The 21,113-nt window shown below is 43.1% G+C and overlaps 1 protein-coding gene across 1 annotated transcript in view; it reads left to right on the top strand.

The window, feature by feature from the left end:
- Window positions 1-7,410: 7,410 nt before the first annotated feature.
- The window catches only part of mei4 (meiosis-specific, MEI4 homolog (S. cerevisiae)), a 49,015-nt gene continuing 35,312 nt past the window's right edge, over window positions 7,411-21,113 (top strand). The window contains exons 1-3 of the mRNA XM_035421039.1: window positions 7,411-7,572; window positions 9,717-9,959; window positions 11,319-11,836. Coding sequence (XP_035276930.1) covers window positions 7,557-7,572; window positions 9,717-9,959; window positions 11,319-11,836 — 777 coding nt within the window. The 5' untranslated portion in view covers window positions 7,411-7,556. The remainder of the gene's footprint in view (window positions 7,573-9,716; window positions 9,960-11,318; window positions 11,837-21,113) is intronic.

A 21,113-nucleotide genomic window follows, 5' to 3' on the forward strand; every position in this document is an offset into this window, starting at 1 on the left:
TTTACCGAACTAGCCTGCTGCACCAGCCCTTTCCCGCAGGGGTCTCTATAATCACATCCGCCCATTGACAAACTGCTTGTTTCTTGAGTGCTCTCACGTCCCCAGATATTTGGAACATTCAGTGTATTCCCACCTAGCTGGAAAACACAAATTGCGCTTACTCCATCTTTTGAATGTATTTTTAGTTGGCTTTTGACATTTATGGGTGTAAGTGCAGCTATTATCTCTCTAATTGTTTCACCATTCACAATCCATTCTACTTAAAATCTTTAAAAAGAAAGAAAAAACTAGCTATTTCTCTGTATATACTTCTGCAGTGTCTTAAAACAAATGACCCGCTACGTAATGCATCCATTATTTAACCAAGGCTTTTTGTGGAATTTAACAGAAAATCTTAGCAGTTCCTTACTCTGATTGCAGCAAACGGAGTTTTGGCCTGAATAGATGAAGGGCCACACAGAATCACAATGGTCACCAGGCCAGACACTTTTACGATGCTTTTCAAGTATGATCAGAGATAGTTCTATCTTGAGGTTTGTTGTCTATACTGTCTTTTATTGGAAAAAAACTTTTAAAAAAAAGAACATGCATTTACAACCTTGTGTTCACACACACACACACACACACACACACACACACATTCAGGATGATGGGGTAGTGTAGTTCCACTTCCTAAGATTCATAATCATAACCCTCCACAGTAACCCATACTGCTGATATGTGCATTTTATAGCATTCATAAAACCTCTTCAGAATATTCATATTTGTACCATATCCATATCAGGACAACTTTCTTTCTCACATGTAAGTGTATCCTATGTCCCGATATATGTTGCCTGTCAGATAATTAAATTCATATCCTGCTCTATTTTATTTAATTACTTTTTTATCTTCTCAGGTATGTCCCTGTGTCATTTTCATAGATAATGTACATTGTCTGTGTCAGTTTCATAATTGTCAAGAACTCGATCATTGCTTAATGGATTTTTAATCCATCCATGTTCTTACAGGCTTTTCCACATATGAATATTCCAGTGCTCATAGTTATTCGATTCTTCAGGCACATCAATGTCTTGGTCCACACAAACAGCTTTTGTGCAAACCATATAGAGTGAGTATTGCAGGCTTATTTGTTACATTTTGGAAGAAGAGATGGTTTAAAAAAAAAAATTAACATAGCCTACACAGTGCCTGTGGATTCAAACACATTAAGCCATATGTCAGAATATTTGCAGCCATAGGTTTTCATGGACATAACAATGAATATGCTCTCATCATGAAGCAAAGAAGGATGAGCAGGGATTTTATTCATTTATTTATTTATTTTATTGTGCTGTGAACACAACATGAAAAGTAACGTGTTGTATAGCTTTGATAATATTTGACCGCTCTCTCGGCCTGCAGTATGGTCCTCTTGCTCACCTTTCTGGTCAGTGAGCAAAAACAAAGAATGTGTTACAATTATGTGCCTTCCATGCTGTTTTCATTGGTTGCATTACTCAGAAAAGCAGACAGCACACATCTCACTGTTAATGGGCCTTCAGTGTATTTGACTCGATTCACATGCAAGACGATATTCAGTACAGAAGCCATTCATAATCCAATATGTTAACTAAAATGAATACAGGCTGGTGACAGGCTATGTGATTCAATGGCAAAAAAATATGGCCTTTAAATAAATCGAACGATTCATTAAATAAATAGAAAGAGATCACAGGCTTCAGGCTGTCATTGAATGCAAAGGATCTCTAACCAAGTAATTTGTCAAATTACTTGTGGTCTGCTAAAATGAGGGGACTACATATAAAAAAGGGCTGTAATTCCTACACAGATCACCCGATATGGATGTAAATACCCTCAAATCAAAACGGGCAGTCTGCACTTTAGCCTCATATCCATTGTTTCAGGTTCAATGTGCTAGAGTACAGAGCCAAGATAACAAAAAATTGTGTCACTGTCCAAATACTTACAGACTGCGCTGTAGCAGCTGAAATGTTAAGACAAGGGATTCAAAGACAATATCTGCAAGCTCGGGGTCTGAATACCCCAGAGATGTGCTTTTCACTTGACTTTTCTGTTCTGACATTGTGCTGTGTACTTTGTCAAGGAGAAAGTACAAAGCGGCTAGTATATTTCCTGCAATGTATTCTCATGCATTTACAATCAAGACAGTGGCTACAGAGATACACTATGCGACGCAGTAAATAGAACGCAATTCACTAAGCATAGCTATTAAGAAAAGGAAATGTCAAAACACGGGAGGGTAGCCACTTAAAACAAAAGAGCAGAAGGCCATATTAATGTGTAAATTACGGCCACTAAGGAAAAAGTGTATGTAATGTGATTCGTCCCTGTCCTGTGATGCAGGGCCATTCAGACTCTTTGGAGGACATATGCTGAAAATCAGATGTGGGAGGGGGAGGGGGAGGGGGAGGGGTTGGGGGTTGTCTTGTGCTTTAAAAAAAAATGCTGCAGCCAATAGGGCACTTTTGCTGTCTCATGGCAGGGGGCATATGCTTCAGCATATGTTGGTGTCTATCTGTGCACGCGCCTGCTGTGAAGGGTTCTTCACATTGCATTATACAACAGGAAAGCGTGGTCAAAAACGTGTACAGAAAAGATGAGATACTGCAATTACAGACAATTCCAAGCTAATTACTCAGTGTGCATGTCGCCTAATACCGAATCATGTTCTTTCAATTAGCTAAGGTTCTCATGCCATACCGCAAGTCTAAAACACAATGTCTCGTAAATTCATGATAACGCACATAGTGTACGCTGTAGATATCTGTACAAGGGATGAAAGGGAAAAGGGCATGATGTGTGGGGCTCCAGCTCCTGAGCACGGCATGATAACTGATATAAAAGATAACTGGCTTACAGAGCTGTGGATTTATATAAAAATGAGATCTATCCTAACCATTGTTCAACTGCACAGCCTTTCTCAGTGTTCGAACATACAAAATAAAAAACACTAATTACCCTTTATTTCAGCTCTCTGCTTGTATAAATAGGAGATAACAGGATTTCTCAAGGGGCTTCTGCAGGATTGAATCTGTCACCCCTACAATGCTGATATTATAACAGTGCCAGTAGTCTCTCCTCTGGGCCTAGTATTGATTCAGAGCTATGCAAGTGTAAAAAAGGAGGGGCGGGGGGGATAAAGGGGGAATCTGACTGCACCACCTTTAAGGGGTAAAACGCATGTAAATAAAACAGGTTATTTGAATAAGACAGTTTGAGTATGGAGTGCAAAAAAACAAGAAAATAAATCCAGCCAATCATTGTTGAGCTTTTTTTTTAAAGCAGTTCCTCTTCAGTGGCAGTAAGAACATAAAATTTACAATTTAAACCTGTAAATCTATAGCAGTTTGTAGAAAAGACATGTTTTATGTTCACATTTATATGGAATGTATCTCTAATGTATCTGAATGTATAAAGAAATGTAACCTTTTGTCAGACTGTGGGAACATTTTCAGTGAAGACAAATATTTTATGAGCCATAGAATTACAATAATATACATGTCAGGCAGAATTATATAAAATGCATGACTGTGTGTTTATACTACGGCTGGGAGGTATCTCACTAGGAAAAAACGTAGTAATGTTTGCTGTAATCAAGTGTGACTCTAAATCTTGAAGGTAATGCTGGTTGCCATGTGTCTCGGTTTATAAAGCAGAAATACGGAGTGAAATGTTTCGGTAAAAAAAAAGTTATTTAATAAGAACGGACTGCCATCTCATTGACATAGACACACAGGGGATTCCAGGCATGTGATCACTCGTGTTCTCATCAAAACCAGCTATGTTCTAACCAGTTTCCTATTGGTTGAGTCCAGATAAGACTGAATTCCTGAAGGAAAAGGTCTGGAGTGCATGGATGCAATATGAACCCTTTATTGCTGCAAAATAAGACTGACGCGTTTCGATGCTACTGCGTCTTCATCATTTATGTAAAGCATCTTTACCTAACATGACTCTTTTTTTACATAACTGACGAAGGCGCAGTAGAGTTGAAACGCGTCAGTGTTATTTCTCACCGTTAAAGGGCTCATATTGCATCCGTGTGCTCTAGGCCTTTTCCTTCTGGAATTCAGTCTTATCTGGATTCAACCAATAGGAAACTGGTTTAAAACAGAGCTACATTCTGAAACTCATAGCACTTCCCTACAGCTGAGAAGCACAGGAAGAGCCTTCCAGCTGACCGATGCACAATGACCTCCTTGTTGATATCCAGATAAGCATGGTTGATAGAAAAAAGGGCATGGTCCCCAGTAGGCCATGGTCAGGTAACAGGACACAGAAATTAAACTGGAAGAGAAACAGAAACTGGTCATGTTGATTCACCCAATGTTTCAACAAGGACCATTCAATTTTTATGATGCTATCAATTTAAATGGGATGGAATATGTTCAGCTATGCATAATGACTTTCTGCTTAGTGTGCTTGCCCTTGTGCTACAGCATGGGTGAAGAATATGAATGGGCAGCAGTAGTCACAAATTCAGAATTGTTATTTGATAAAGACTGATACATACTGCCGTCGGATCCATTGAACAATAACATTTACTGCTTATAATAATTTCCAGTGCTTGTACCAAGAAGGGCTCACAATATATTTAAAATTGAACAAACAGTAAACAAAATGGTAGCATTTGTTATCTGGTAATTAAATTACCAGATACCAAATCTTAAGGATTCCAAATCTTAAGGTTCTGATTGCATACCTTATATTGACAAAATATGTGCACAACATCACATTTTTATCAAGACAGTTGTATTACATGTTGTTTTACTATTTGTTTAATGTTAGCAATATTGGATTTCTGGTTTTCTCATGTAAAGATGAACACTAGTGACAAATAGATTTTTAGAAACTATAAATTGCTCATCTTCTCAAGTGTAGTGAGCCAAGTTTTTAAACACTGTTGGGCCAATAAACAATCCCTTTGGATCACTTTAGGCACCTTTTAAAGTCATGTCATTTAGTCTCTAACAACTCTAAAAGCACTAAAATCATTTTCTGAGGCCGTTTTCAGATTTGAGTCTGGCCCAAAATGCGGGCTACAATTTGATCCACTTACACAAAGGCACATAGAATCAATTCTCTGTGTGACAACATGTTATTTTCTAAAGCAGACAGGATTCTGACAGCACACAAGTCACCCTTAGCATCTACTCTGTGACTCTGGAGGATTTGTCTCTAGACTCACAGTCATCCATGACTTGTCTCATTTTTCAAAAAAGCATTTGTCAGCTGAGACGTCTTGACAGGTATCTCCATATCTGACATGGTTTTTCACACAGAAACAATGAATAATTCTAAATTAACCACTTTAAACAGAAAACAGTGGATAGCATCCCAAACCCTATGAATTTAGTAGCTTCAATGAAAATACAATAGCCCACTATTTATATCTTATACGGTATTAAAAATGCAACATATTTTTTTACATACTGTAGAAGCGTTGTTCGAAAATTATCAATGGAAATCTATGCACACAATTTTCAATAACTTATTATCAATTTGCTAGGCCTACATATACTAAAATGAACCACAGTCATCATGCATATTGTGTTTGAAGCATACCGCATGCAATAGAATGGTTTGCAGATTAGTAAATATGGACATGGTAGAGGCGGCTGCCTTATTTAACGCACCCCTAACTATGGGTAAACAAAGCTGTATAAAACACGGTCTAATTATGGCTGGAAAAAAATATTCAGATTCACCGGAATCTGGTGTCACCAGGCAACAATATCACATCTGCAATCGTGATACATTCAGAAGGCTTCAGTACCTTCTGACCGACAACAAATAGAACAACAGACACGCCACCATACCATTCTATATCAGCTTGAAGAATTTTGAGGGTTAATGTTTCCTGGCTTCCCAAAGTACAGGAGAGAGATTTGGACATTGCGATATCCCAATCAGCTGCTGTACGGTAAAGTGACAGACTCAGGATAAAGGCACCATAGCCTACTGTACACATGTTGACATGGTCCTGAATGACAGGAATAAAACAGCATGTTATGGCTGGCCATGCAAATATTAAAATAGAACCTAGCCGGGTAAAAATGTGTGCAATCAGTCTGTTCCAGCACCGAGACGGGTAGAGAGTGTACACTGCAGGAGGGAGAGACATATTGCTATCCATGTGCACTGTGCAACTCAGGTGATTGGAGATTTCTTGATGGCTCCTTGATGGAACAGATTGCCATATTACCAAGACCATAAACACATAACCTTGCTGAGTTGTGCGTTTTATTTCCTGGTGAGAGGAATATACTGTATAATCCTGAGGATACATAAGCAGGTGTGAGCAGAGTGGGCATTGCTAGCAGCAAATGGAGGGCACATTAAATATTTCACTCATTTGTGAAATATTAAAATGACCATAAGTGCATTCTGCCAGCAGCCATACCACCCCTGTTACTTTTTCATGTCAAAGTGCTGAAGCTAAGCAGTGTGGGTTAGTTAGTACTTGGATCGGAGACCTCATGGGATTGTAAAGCTGCTGCTGCAAGAGGTGTAAATGGGTCAAAAGGGGGCACACTTCCCTCTGGACCAAATTGAAAATCGAATGCCCCAGCACAGCGATGGGGAAACTGCAGTAGACGGTGCCATCCTCTGGATTGGACATTAAATTGAGGTCCTGACTCGCTGCGGTCATAAAGGTGCCGTTGGACTTTTTGAAAGAGTGAGTGTTAACCCTGATGTCCTGGGCAAATTCCCACAGGACTGTCTCTATACCTGGCTGATCTCCCCATATAATTTGACTGGCTGCACAACCCCCTGCATTCCTACTGTGAGTAAATGTGTAATACTGTAAGTGCTCCAGCTTCATATACCAGTTTTCTACAGTAGCCTATATGATAAATCACTAATTCAATTCTTGTTGAGTAAAGTTTTAATCTGAATAATCTGTTGTATTATTTTTTCCCTCACAGTGTAGCCTATTGTTTTTTTGCTGTAAACCTTGTTGTTAGGCTACATTTTAACGGCTGTTTTTCCGCTTTCTAGGCTAATGTTTGCGGTGGGATGGCCTAGTTGGAGCCTTGTGTCTCGCTAAATGAAACATTTAAACACCCTTGTCACAGCTGTCTGATTTCATGAACCTTGTCGAACCATTCAGTTAGCCTAATATTCGCAACAGGAATTCAGACAGGCTGAAAGTAATTGTAAAGATGTCCAATCAAATGTAATTAACATGATGATTTTAAACCGAATGAAACAGTGTTGCTCGACAGCTCCTTAATCTTTTCTGAAAAATTCCGTGCGTTCAAAGGCATCTTTTGGTGGTTGTTAGGAAGGAGTTCGTCTGTTAAATATCCGCGTTCACGAGATGGGAATGACGCGAGGCTTGCAGAGAAGTCGCGCAAGGTAGTTAAATAGCCAACGGTAGGTATCAGAGTGTACCGCCAGTGTTATCTGGTTACCTCGCCAGTCCGCTGTCTTTTGAATATTGAAATATGATATAGCAAGGATATACCTAATCATCTGATCATTTCAACTCGTTCTGTGGATAGCGATGAGTGAGACAGAAGGGGGTCATGTCAAGTTGGAAAGGTACAACTAAGAAAGTGACGTTATCCGGTTTCCCTTTTTGGTAGCAACTAGTTAGCTAGATAGCTTTAACGAGGATATCAACTACGTAGCTAGTGTGCTAACTTCAACTAACTAGCCGGCTGTACCCCAATATCCTAACGTTTTCTGTGCATTATCCCCTTGTTGCGTATAAAACTACTGTGGCTAGTTGAACTTTGGATAATAGCTAGCGAGATATATGTAAGATGACATTAATACATGTGGATTTGGGTCCCGATCTTCGAATTCTGGAAGGCTAATGTTACCCGAATTAATTTAGCTACTCCCTGAGTTCCTATCAACACTTTAATTCAGATCTGATTATCGAAGAACTGATACTGATAATTCAGGAAGGACCGCGCTATAGCCTATTACCAGCATAATCACAGTTAAATTATATTGGACTGCATTTATATATTCTTAGGTGTGTCTGCAAACAATTTGACGAATTAATCGGGGTACGTTGAGACGCGTTTTGTATTTCACTCAGTTACTGACAGACCATTCGCATTGCATAACAATATTTTATGCTGAATATCTTCCATCTCGCTGTCACCTAGAAAGTTGAGTGTGAGAAGGGCACAGTTAAGCACTTTCATCATAGCAAGAATGGACCCCGCAAATGGGTCGTTTGTTATGATAGGTGAGGTCAGTTGTTATAATTCTTTTAAATATAAAAAAGGTTGGAAAAACTATTACATTTTAAAACGAATTTTACGTTTCATGTTTTCGTACTGAACGGATTACTAGACGTGATTAATAGGAGATCCAGCCTGTTGTTTCTTATTTAAATTACATTGAAGTTCATTTCATACACTAGCAACTCAGTTGTTTTCCATCCAGTCCAGATTTTCCCATCTCCATCAGCTCTAAGTAAAAGCAACGACAATAGAAAGTACTGCAACCCAATTAACTTTTTCTGGGCAGTACTTACAGTAACTATATGGTTTCAATTTGTATGTGTGTTTTAGTTCATTACAGCTACAACAACTTGTAACCGCTGACCCTTATGTGTAACAATCTGCCCCGCCTGCCTGGCCATGTTTTACTGGGTTATGCTAGAGGGTGTCTAAGTCTATGCCGGTCAGTTGAAGAGGGTGTCTATGGGGGTGTGCAACGTGATCGCTAGCTTGTTTCTGATCGGGCGAGGACATCACCAAGCAATTTACCCCATGTCACAACGGACCCCGCGCTCTCCTATGTGTGACTGTATGACATCATCACCCAAATTCCAAATAATAATGTGATTTACTGCCTTGGCTGGGGACCTCGGTCTGCACTCAGCGAGGAAGTCGTTGGCCTATGTCTTGTTTTGCAGTGAGGATTCTGTTAAAAATTCTGCAGCAGACCTGCAGCATTACAGGGGCGTCACTGCTGTGACTCAGATAATGAGACTGATAACCGTCACTCAGGTTATTTCTGGAGTTTAGAGGTGGAGAATGTAGCAGAGTTCAGAAATGTGAGTGAACATATGAACATATGCTACAGGAGGAGGTGTGCCCTCCGCAGCTTGAATAAGAGTATGATTAGCTCCCTTGGCTAGGCTTGGCCTTTAGCTCTGCGAGCTAATAGTGTTTTTTGATGTCTCGTGCAGATGGTATGAGCCACAGATGCAACTCTAAGCAGACCCACCCCTTTTCTTTCAAAACACACAATTCTTTCACTCAAAACTGCCTTTATCTGTCCAGTAATGTTAAAGCACAGTATTTTAATAACAGCTTAATCTGTCTTAATCTGAATTTCTGGGAGAGTGAGGCTTCATGAACCAAAACCAGGCAGAGAAGCCATATGCTATCAGTGACTCTGAGCCAATTGTTGTATTTTGTTGTGAAGAGCAGAGTCTCTTGATTTCAAACAAGCCAGACACAGAGAGCTCATTATGGCTCTTCCCGGTATGGGGTTCATGAAACCTCGCCGCTTAGGTGCGAGCTCAGGTGAAATGAAATTCAGCAAACACGGCGCGCTCTCCCATGACTAGGCTTAGGAAACAGCGAGCAACTGCTTCTAATAAAGGTAGCCGGGTGATGAGTTCAGGCAAAGAGTTTTTTTTTTGAAGTACTGTATAACTTTACTGCCTAAGGAAATTAGTAGGTCACCCTAATGGGTTCTTTGATGCCGTAAATCAGGAGCTGACCTGAAGAATTGGTACCTCCGGACAGTTAAGCTCGCTGCTGCGGTTGCTGTAATAAAGAGCAAGCCGCCCGGGAGAAGCGGGAGACAGCAGGCCGAACACCTCGCAGCCGAGCTCCGGAGCCAGGATGTGGACTGGAAGGCCAAAGCCCAGAGCCTGCAGGAGGAAGTCCTGCATCTGCGGCAGGAACTGTTTCTTAACAAGATCCTGTCTAGGACTAGCACTTGCGATGGAACAGGTAACGCTTGTCCCTCGTTGCTGTCTTTACTATGCAAATGTCTTTGTCTGTTCAGTGGCTGGATGGATTTGTATTTTGTACAATTCTTTGCTTGAGCAATGAAGAAAATTGGAATGCCCATTTGTATTTGTAGGCCTGTCTAATTGTTTCAGTGACCTTGATCAGTTGGGAGGGTACAGACAAGCAGACATTTTCTTTTCTGAAGCAGAGAATAAACCCATTGACTGACCTCAGTGACATCACTGATAATAACTTACTGCCCTGGCTGCTGGCTACAACACTTTCGTGGTCCTCATTTCACATCAGACTAAGTCATGTCTTTGTGCTTGAACAGTGTCTTATCAGACTGAACCTCCCAGAAGCCATATTCAAATGTTCCATAATAGAATTCTGAGGCCCTACTGAAACAACTTGAAAACCTACACACTAAAATGGTCAGTGGTAAATCAATTCTCATGGAGTACATAGGGTCCCTATTGGACTCATATGCACTCTGTTAGAGCTGAATTAACACTGGACATTTTGCTGTGTATTTTATTTTAGTGTTGAGCCACCAGAGTATATGTCAGTATACTTTAAAATGACAGCCACATATGGTGTGAACATGAAGGGAATGCAGTGTCATAAAACAAAGACTGTTTTATTACAGGCAATAGGCTGTAGCAAAACAGATGTATATTGAATATTATTGTAATGTGCTCAAATGTGTTATTTTATTCAACTGTAGAGCCGAGGGACTCAGGCTCATTAAATGTTGCCAGCTCTCAGTGAGGGGTACGAAATCAGTATGTGAATGAATCATTAGGGCTTTGAATGGCTATTGTTGCAGGGGATAAGGCTGCGTTCAGAATTCCGCAATACTAGCCATTGAACCTAGGAAAAACAAGGCTGAAGAGACCTTGTGTGTATTGTCTTATTTTTCGAGTGTCAAAGGTATTGAATGAAGACCACACAAAGGGGTGGACTAATGAGCCTTGGCATCATCGGCACAAAAGGTTGCCTTAGGAACCGGTTCCTTTGATGTGCAAACCGAATTTTTAAATAAGCGAAAACGACTCAGGTGAATGTGCCCGGCGAGAGCTGAATGGTGAAGTTCAGTGGAAAATGGGTAATTGAGTCATAAAAGAAGCAATTGCATCCTATAGAAGAAGGAGGCCCAGGGCAGGGTAGAGAGGAGCACAGATGATCGCGCATTATCTAAGACTTTAAATGACACGTTTGGGTTAGCACGGGGTCGGGGGCTAATGCTCAAGGTCAATGTCTAGCAAGGAGAGCAGGATAATTACGCTGCGCGGAATTGCAGACGCATGCATCGAGCTCACGCTAAAGCTTCTGCTCGCTGTCGTCCGCGCGTCTCAGGAGACGGCGGCATCGATCCGCTCCGCCCGGAGCCCGGGGGCCCCGCGAAGGACACGCCAACCTGGGAGAAGGACTCCGGCTGCGACACGGAGGAGAACTCCGAAGCAGCGCCGCCCGCCCCGGACCCCGGGGAGCTCGCGCTGGCCGGCCCCGCCCCCCGGGCCCCGTCGAGCTCCGCCCCCGAAGGCGGGCCCCGGGACCGGGCCGTCCTGCTCCACACGCGGTTCCTGCAGAACCTGCTGGGCCTGGCTCGGCTGGAGGGCGAGGACCTCCCGGGCGGGGACCGCTCCGTGGTGCCCGATTCCGTCTGCCAGTTGCTGTCGGGCATGGCGTCGGCGTGCAGAGAGCTCCGCACACCGCCCCCCGCCCCGCTGCTCCTCCAGGCCGCCAGGGTGGCGGCCCGGGCGGTGGACTGCGGAATCTCTGGCAGACTGCCGTCAGTGGGCGTCATGGCACAAGTGGAGGACTCCCTGAAAGAGCTCACTGACCTGCTCCTGAATAACAGCCAGCTTAACAGGGTAAGAACAACTTCAGTCCTCTCCTTGTATGTCCTGCATAATCACTATAGCTGTTTGTCCATGTATTTTAGGTCACATACCAGTACACACGTCACATGGTGCCAGGACAAGGGAGGGGGGATTGATTGGAAACCTAAACAAGGACTTTTATAATTGGCCGACCAGTGATAAGTGGCACCCAAACAAAACATTTGTAAGCGGTCAGTTTACAGTTATATTCCAATTTCACTTGGGTGATCAAGCCCAAGGAAAACACACCACAAAACCAAGCTATTTTGGGTTTGAGGGGAGAAACAATAAATCCTACACCGGAGGTCGGCCAGCGACAGCCTCCTGAAGGCATGTCAGACTGCTTTTTTTAAGTGCCTGATGAAAGCAATAAAAAAAAAAAAAAACAGGCTGACTACTATTCAAACTCAAGTGCCTGCAGGAGAGGTCGCCGCTGTCCATGGTACTGAAGGTCTTCCATTAGCTTTGGGAGAAGGCGGACTGAATAAATCAGGGTTAGAACACTCTGACCTATCCGCTCGTTGGTGCCTATCCTCAGCCTAGTTACTCTGTGTGTTTAATTTGCTTGTTTACAGTTTCTTTGGCAACAACGCTTGCATGAGTCACCGTGCCTTAAACCTGTCTTATTAGCTGCGAAGGACAGCAGGAACCACTGCCAACCGCTCAAGCAGCCCTTTCTCCTTCTCTGCCAATCCTTCTGATGTCAGAGGCTGGGTTTTTAATAGTTTTTGTGCTGTCGTAGCCGTGCCGATTGTGATGACACACCGCTCTCGCAGGCTCGGAATAGTATCAAATCCATTTAACGCCGTTTCCTGAGGTGTTCCCTGAGGGAATGTGGTCGTGTTGAGATCCGGCTCCGGGAGCTTGCTGCGGTTAGCCGTGCCTGCCAGATTGCATGGCGTTGATGCGTCCGATGCGGACAAAAATCAGCAAGTTCCTCTATACGTCTCATTTGTGAACCAACACGAATCGTAATTCGTTCAAATTCTACGCCGGATTCGAACGCGTCGTCCTGGATTTTAAGCACGTTCGTTACCTTCCTTTCCAGGATCAGCGTGTTTCGAGCACGTTGACCTCTCGCGTCCTTTTGCCCCCCCGCGTGCCTCGCTCCGCTCTCACCTCCTTACGGCACGTGACTCAAGAGCAAAGCCGGCTAATTTTCCACCCTGGCGCATTCTGAATGGCTCTTTACGTGAAACGCCACATTCTTCGCCCTCAGGAAGGAGGGAAAAAAACCGCAGCTACCTAGAGACAAGAAGGTTAATCACCGCTCATGTTACAACCTGATCATTTTAATTCAGAGTCTGCCGCCTTCCTCCCGGAATGTTAAATGGCTGTAATAAAGCCGAAGCCTGGTCTCCAGACGCTGATATGTTTTGACCCGAACTTCATTAACAGGAAGGTGTTCGGCGAACATAATTTGGAGAGCAGTAGTTTTGACGGTTGAGGGGGGTGGGGGGGGGGGGGGGGGTAGGGGGGGTTGGTCAGATGAATGCCTCCACTTTCGAGTCGCTTAACCTTGCACACGAGAGGGACACTTTGCGGCGACGTTATATATCGTCGCCCCCGGCTTCACGATTTATGCCGGCTTCCTGGTCCCGAAGGCCCGTTTCTTCCCCTTCTCTTCCCCCGTCTGGATTTGCGCAGAAGCTGGAAACAGGAAACAGGTGGCGGTGTCACCCGATTCCGTCCTGTCGCTCGGCTCACGACAGACACAGATAGACGAGCCCCCTCCGTGTCAGTGTTAAGGCTCGTCACTCTGTCTGCGACGGGCATGGCAGCTTAACAATCCATGTGGGGGTTAGCCGGCGCCAGCTATTTTTGCGCCAGAGCCCTCTCTCGGAGTCGCGCCTCGTTTCCAAGGGGGGGTGCGATGGACGGAGTCATTAATCATACCGCGTACAAGATCGCGCTTGTTTTCAATTACCTTGACGAGCCATCCCGATAGCATGGCGCACCGCAGCAAAAAGCCTCGCCTTAATGAAGTCAGATCCAGCAGCACACTGTGATTGCTTTGCGCAAACTAAAAAAGTTAAGCTTAATCAATAGTCGTCACGGCAGTTCATATTTGCATCATATATCATCGAACCGTGTGCCCTGCATTTTCACGACCTTATCTTGTTTTTGCGCGTCAGGGTCTTTGAGAAGACGCGAGCCGCAGCCTAGCTTTTGATTACTCTTTTTGTTTCACCGCATGCTTGAATTCCCTCAAAGTCCTCTCGGCCTTCTTCCAAACAAAAGCTATTAAGTAATCAGCTCCTAAGGCGGCTAAAGTCTCAAACTGTGGCGTAGCTTGGTGCAATTTATCTGAGCTCAGGGCCAAACGAACCCTAGCTTGTTGGAGTGGTTTGGAGGAGCTGTTACAGAAATTGACTTGTTGGCAGATGTTTAGTCTGTCCCTTGTACCCTTGAGCATACCTGTAATCTGAACAGTAAATATCATTATATATCTAAATATATCATATGATTTATGACATAAATAAGCATGGCGCGTTGCCTGATGGGAGGCAGGTAATGATACCGTGGCCCCAGAGCGATAATCAAAAATTCATAATTCCGTACTTTGAGCTTATAACATCAGAAGTTTTAAGATCTCGGCTCCCTGGCGGTATTTGAAAAAAGGACTCCATCCTGAAGACATTTGATTCGGTTCACCTTGAAGCTTTCCCCTGCCAAACGGAAAAGGCCGAGCGGGGCTGAGGTTTCCAGTTTGCTGCCAGACGTTGTTACGGAGACTGTGAAGAGCACCCTGCCCTGTGAGCAGAGACGGAAATAACCTTTTTTGGTTTGAATACCAATTTAGCAAAAATGGATTGTGATTTGAACAGCTGTTCTTGGGAAATCTTTAGCATTTCTGTGTAAGCATTTAAATTAGCCTCGTTTTGCGAGTATGCGTACTGTACGTGAAACTAATGGCTTTGTACAATGCAGTATATTTCATATGATGGCAAGAAAAATGACATTTGTTATTTTCACACTACAAGGAACTTCATTTTGCAGATATAACAGTGCATCTTAACACTTACAGATTCTACTTGGTACTATATTGTATATTTTGTGTATAATTTCATCCATTTACAGAGGAAATTTGGTTATGCATTAAAGTTAATTGAAAAACTGAAACACTGTGCGGTAGGTGCAAAGCAGTATATATGGCCCCTGGCTTCTGGAATGGGAGTACGCATTGACTAGAGAGGGTGCTTCTGTCAGCTAAATAGGTTACTGGTAATGGAACAGAAAAGTGGTAGCTACATTTTTAATAGATTGCTTGCATCATAGCTTGAGTGTTGTTCCCGCAATTTATCACTGTCTACGCAACTCAGACAGCATAAAGCAAACTGCTGGCTCACGATCTGTAGGAAGAACTTGGGAGGCATTTAGGGTGTCCTTTCAATAGCTGACAACAGTCAGAGCCCATGACAGTCATAATTGGAAGGACCTGGGATTCTGAAGAAATGTTTGGCTTTTTTTTTTTTTTTTTTTTTTTTTTAAGCTTTTCCTGTATTTTATTAAACTTTTAAGACTTTAGGAGAACTGTAATCACACATCTATGGGAATGCACCAGATGTTCTCCAACTTATCATGGGTGACTAGAACAGAATCTGCTAGCATGATCCGGAACCCGTTCGTGGCTTGGGTGAATTTGCCTTCTCCACCATCTGCGTATGCTCTACCAGTCTAAACCAGTGTTATGAAAGCCGTGGGCTCGAATTACTCTAACGACTTTCAATGTGACTTTGGGAAGCCATGATAATTCATCTCCATTTCCTCGTTTTTTAAAAAAATATTATGCAGATCATATTAAACTGATCACCGTGGACGGTCGCGATATGCTTGGGAGGGCAAGACCGGAGAAGGCACTGGATTGTGAGATTGAAAGTGTCCCTTTTAACTGCTGACGAGGGCTAAAGATTAGATTTTTTAAAAACTGGCATGGCTGTATGGAACATGTGTGTGAGAGAGAAGAGCCCCAAAGGTTGTGACAGGCAGCTGAAGCAGCTATGCTATAAGCAGCATGTTCGCCAGCTGTTCCGTGCTCACAAGGTCTCTCTAAAGACTGCTGCCTGTGAGAAAGACATAAATCATGAATCTTTGACGGACACTGACGTGCACATCCCCAGGTCGAACACATTTCCTTGTTTTTAACCGTTGACGAACAATCTTTTTTACTTTATTTTTTTTGCTGGGCATCATAGTCATGGCTACCCATCGTTTTTTAATGTCTGTTTTTTAGAACTTGCGTCGCTTTCGGCGCGTACTGAGCCTCATGTTTGTTAAGGCTCGTTTTGAAGAGAAACGTGGTGTGAAGGGAAGAAAATGAGAATTTGCATGATAAAAAATAAGACGTTTGTGCTTTTCGAAAGCTGGCTGAAAACCAATTTGCTTCAAAGTTGCTCAGTTCAAGGGAAGCTTTAGCTCGGAGTTGATGTCGTGTTTTTTTCCTCAGAAAGGTTTCTTTTTCCACTGTGTCTTAATTTGTGATATTCATGAAACCAAACAGAACCTAAGGATAGAAACACTCCAACTCTTCCTTATTTGATGTAGGCTATTGGATGTGATTTTCAAAAGGATTCAAAACACGGTTTGGTACGTATGCTGAGATACTGCTCTCTCCCTGAAGCCCAGTTGTTTCACAATGTGGCTCTCCTGTGGGTGCAGGTTAGCGTGTAAGAGGCGTAACTGGTGACGTGCGCATTCATCAGGCTGATTTAAGCTTTAAATAAAGCTGTCGCTAACGTGAGTAGCTCTTAGCGTGATGGACAGCGTTGATCTGGGAGTTAATAAGTAATGCACCGGCAAATAGAATATCGTGCTAACTGACTTGTGTTATATATCATCAAACATTATGGAGCAGAAAAAGCAATGTTGGGACATGGATTGCATTAAAAAGGTGATCTTTCTACAGTTTTGAGTGAACTACATGGTCAGTCTGTCCAAAAAATTCAAGTCTGGCCTATGAACTCAATTTTCTTGGTAATATATGTACCCCTATGAAACAATCAAGAGACCATTAGAGAATTTTATGGCTAGTTACGTATGCACTTTCAGTTTGCATAACTCGGGTTTAAGATATTCCACCCGTGCTATTGGTTCTGAAAATAATCACCTTCAGTTCTTACATATGTAATTCCCATGGCATTCGACTGAGTTTGGCACAGGTAAGATGTGTAGGTGGAAGAGGCACTTTGACACCTTTGAAAATAGAACACTTAACGCGCGAGGTAAGTGGAGCATTGGTGCCACTTCCCAGTTATACTTACCGGTTCTTTCGAAAATCGCCCCATTGTCTAAAAGTGTTTTCCCGTTTCCGCAAAGACGGCTCGCGAAATTCGACTGGGAGCAGGCCGTCAAAGATGCAGCCTTTCACAGCGAGCGACCACGTAGCAATCATCCTTCAATCCGCGCTGCTCAATTTGAGCTGTACAGCCTGGCAAATAGGCCTCAAATGAGAGACCGTTCCTGAAATTGGACCATCCTGATTAAAATTGGACTGTGCTGTCTTCATTCTTTAAAATGTGGGAAATGAAAACGATACATTAATCTCGCTGTTTAAGAAACAGCCATTTTTGTAGTTTTTTTGCTCAACTGGTTGTATTTTTTACAAATAATTTTGCTCTTTTTTTAACCAGGTGATCCTTTCTGCAGCCTGTGGCTCGGAAGCCTTCCGTTAAGCGTGAACGTGGGGCGTTTGCGGACTCTTCCTCTCTCCCTGAAACTGAAGTGCCGGCAGCTGGCGCCCTTCTGGAAAAATCTCACGCGGAAAACGATCTCAGGGGGGAGAAAATTGATTGAGAAAGCGTAGCGGTTTGGTCACCGCTACGATGTCCGTTTCCGTTCTCGACGACCGATGGGGCATCACCGCGGGGGGGGGGGGGGGCAGGGTTAATTAAAAGCCTCGGGAGACGAACTCCGCAGATTAACTTCTGAATGGGAAGAAAAGAGGAGCGGGCTGAATGAATCATCATTTTTGGCGGGGGCTGCCGCGTTGTAAATAAGGACAGTCTCATCTAGTTTAGGCTGACAGTGTTAGTTGTGCGTGTTTTATGGTCGTGGGCGGGGATATGAGAGAACATTAGCACGGTGGATTCCTTCCATTCGCCCGCAGATTTATTGAAACGTTTCCAGTCTTTACAGTTATATCTAGCCTGTCGTTGCCTGGTACAGTTTATGCAGCGCATAGGCCTGTGTATTCAACAGGCATAAGGAGAGGGAAATAGGTAATGTCTGTTTGTGTGTCTAGTATACACATACTAGGCAAAATGTGATTATAGTCCCGCTTATTTATTTGTATTGCATATATTTCTGCCTCCAGCATATTTCTATTAGATCCTATGGGCACTACAGAATATAATAAGCTATAGGCTAAACAACAGAATAGGGGAAATGATGTCAAGGCCAGGCTGAGCCAGAGACGAGGCTGTTTACTCATTTACAGGGACAGTAGTGGTTATTATCTGAATACAGAGACAGGAAATAGAACTGCGGGCCCTACTGACAGGTGTAAATTAAATCCCCCCCCCCTCCCCTTGTGGGTCGGGGGGGAGGGGATTCGGGGTGCGGTTGGACGGTGCTGGCGTCAGGGAGAGAGGGGCGGCCGGGACGCAAAATATCATCTTATCCATGTTGGAGGAAAGAGAGGCGGAGCGCGGCATGATGGGAATGCCCGGGGGTGTCCGACCGAGGCGGTTAGCGAGGGAAGTCGGGGGGGGGGGGAAGGGGGGGGGGGGGGGGGGGGGGGTTGGCGTGCTTAGATATCAACCGTAATGCTATACAGAGCGTGCATTCCTTACAATGCTGAATGATTAATAAGAGCAGTTACTGTAAGAATGATATGTGTGTTGGTGGCTGTTCAGCGTGTGGGGTGGGGGGGGGTGGGGGGGGATCAGCAGATCTCCCGTAAGGGGTCTGCTACCCCAGAGCCTGGACCGGCGAGGCAGGAGAGCAGCAGGTCGGCTTGTGCCATTTCGACAGTGCTAATTGGGCGCTGTGATTCGCCACTGCTGAAATATCACCATAAACAGAAATGGCCTCATTTTGCGCAGTAACCCTTTTGAATAGTAGGCAGTTACCTTTTGCTGCATTTGTGTGCGTGTGTGCGTGCGTGTGTGTATGTGAGTGCACGTGTGTGTGTGTGCATGAGCACATGCATGTGTGAGTGTGTGCACATGTGTGCATTTGTATGTGTGTGTGTGCATGTGTGTTTGTGGGTGTGTGTGCGTGCGTGCTTGTGTCTGTCTGGTCTGTCTACTCCAGTCTGGAAATGTGACCTCTCACAGAAGAACAGACGCATTGGAACTTGTCTCTTGTAAACTTTTTTTTGCTCCATTCTTATTCCAGACTACTCAGACACTCTCCGCAGAACTTCTAAATGGATGGATTGCCATGTAAATATAGTTATATAGACTGCTTTTTCCCCCGTATTGCTAAAGAGTAGGAATGTTTGTATGCCTGACAATGTTATAGCATTGAATGTCCAGTGTTATTCAGACAAACATTCAGCAGAATAAATCACTATTTTGTGATTTATTATTACTATTCGTGTCTGTGGCATTTTAAGACCAGCTGAAAAACAAATAAGATAGTGAAACCACTCACAAATAGAAGAATAATAAGGTAGTGCCCTATACTGTTGCTCTTGGTTTGTGTAGCCATCTTATGGTTTTGACACTAACCCAAGAATTTAAAAAAGACTGCGGTGTAGCAGTTTACCCAAGTCCTTCTGAAGCTAGACTAGGTTACTATATGCACACAGTATGATGAAATGTACAGCAAGAAGTGCTCAGCATAAACTGTTATATTAATGCTAAGCTTAGGCCTATATGTTTCATTTTCATTTTCAGGTAACCTTTTTAGAATGCTGTGTCCAGTTTTGAGTACATCTGAAATAAGGAAATAGGTCTAAAAAAAAGTACAAATTACATTCCTAGTATCAGTTACCAGGTAACTGGGCTTTCATTTATGAAGGTCTTTCGTCTTTATGTCCTTGTCCAATGGTAGAACTCTTATTTGTCCAAATCACGACTGTAGCAGCATTATCATTGGCTAATTCATTACAGCACATTAATGTGCGGGTAACAACAACCAGTGGAACCTAGACTAAATTAGGCTATCGGTAGTGATACAATGGATAACAAAAGCTAAAATTCAACATTCGCAAACCAGATATTTTAAGAGGGAAAAGTGGCAGGAAATGAATGTGAATTGTAAGGAATGTAATCCACAATATTTGAAGGAAAATATGGAGTTCTAAAGATGTGGAGTTATTTCTAAAAGTATGTTCTATAGCAACGTAAGTGTAAATTGCAATTTAACTGCGAAATGTCATTATGGCTCACCGGAAGAAAACAGCGCAGCTCTTCATAGGTATGCCTACGCAATGCAATCCAAAACGAGAATGCCCGTTGTCGTTCATTAACACTTAAAGCCAACTGCGCACGTATATACACGTTTCCGGATTGATTTGTTAATTTGGTGATGTCTCACCTGTTTTCTGCCTTACTGCACACGTCGGCAGGTGGCATTTTCCTGAGGCGTTTTCATTTTAGGAAGCATTTTAATGACATGTAAATCTAAGAATGAGGCAGCTGTGAGAGTAACACAGGTTGTCATGGTAACGCTAAAAAAGGCCCCAGTAACCAGCAAAACTAACAGCACAGTGTAAGCCCGTATGGTCGCGGAAGCGTCAGTGGTAACTTTTATTGGTTACCGCTATAATCTTTTTGGCCTTAGCGTAAGCATTAGCATTAGGCTAATGTTTTTTAAACCGATTAATATAGTGGATTACTGAATCTTCCCTGCTCACAATTTCTGTGAGCTACCTGACACATAAGTGGATGTTTAATATACTGTACATTTTGTATACACGGCATGACAGCTAATCAGGAGTAAAGACCCTTGGGCGGATAAATGCTTGAGCAATACATAAACAAGAAGGCACCATTGTTTTTGTTCCGATATGTGGCTTCTCTGAAACGTGCTCCCAAATCGCTGATTTTAAGTGGGCCAAGCACGCACATAGGAAGGTGTAGTTTTTTTATCAATGGAAAGAGTGGCTAATTTCTGTATTTACCAGTGTTATTTAGCCAGTGATACTGACAAACAGAATCTATGTATTGTGCAGTTGGGAAAATTGAAAAGATGTAGGCCTAATTGCTGGTAATTCCTTAACCGACTTCCTGGTTCATACCGGGTTCGGTTGACTGGTCAGTCTGTAACTCTGAGGTTTGCATATCCACTGTATTTGATGCTCAAAATGGTACAAATGGTA

This window comes from Anguilla anguilla, chromosome 6 (genome assembly GCF_013347855.1).
Source record: "Anguilla anguilla isolate fAngAng1 chromosome 6, fAngAng1.pri, whole genome shotgun sequence".
Lineage (NCBI taxonomy): Eukaryota > Metazoa > Chordata > Actinopteri > Anguilliformes > Anguillidae > Anguilla > Anguilla anguilla.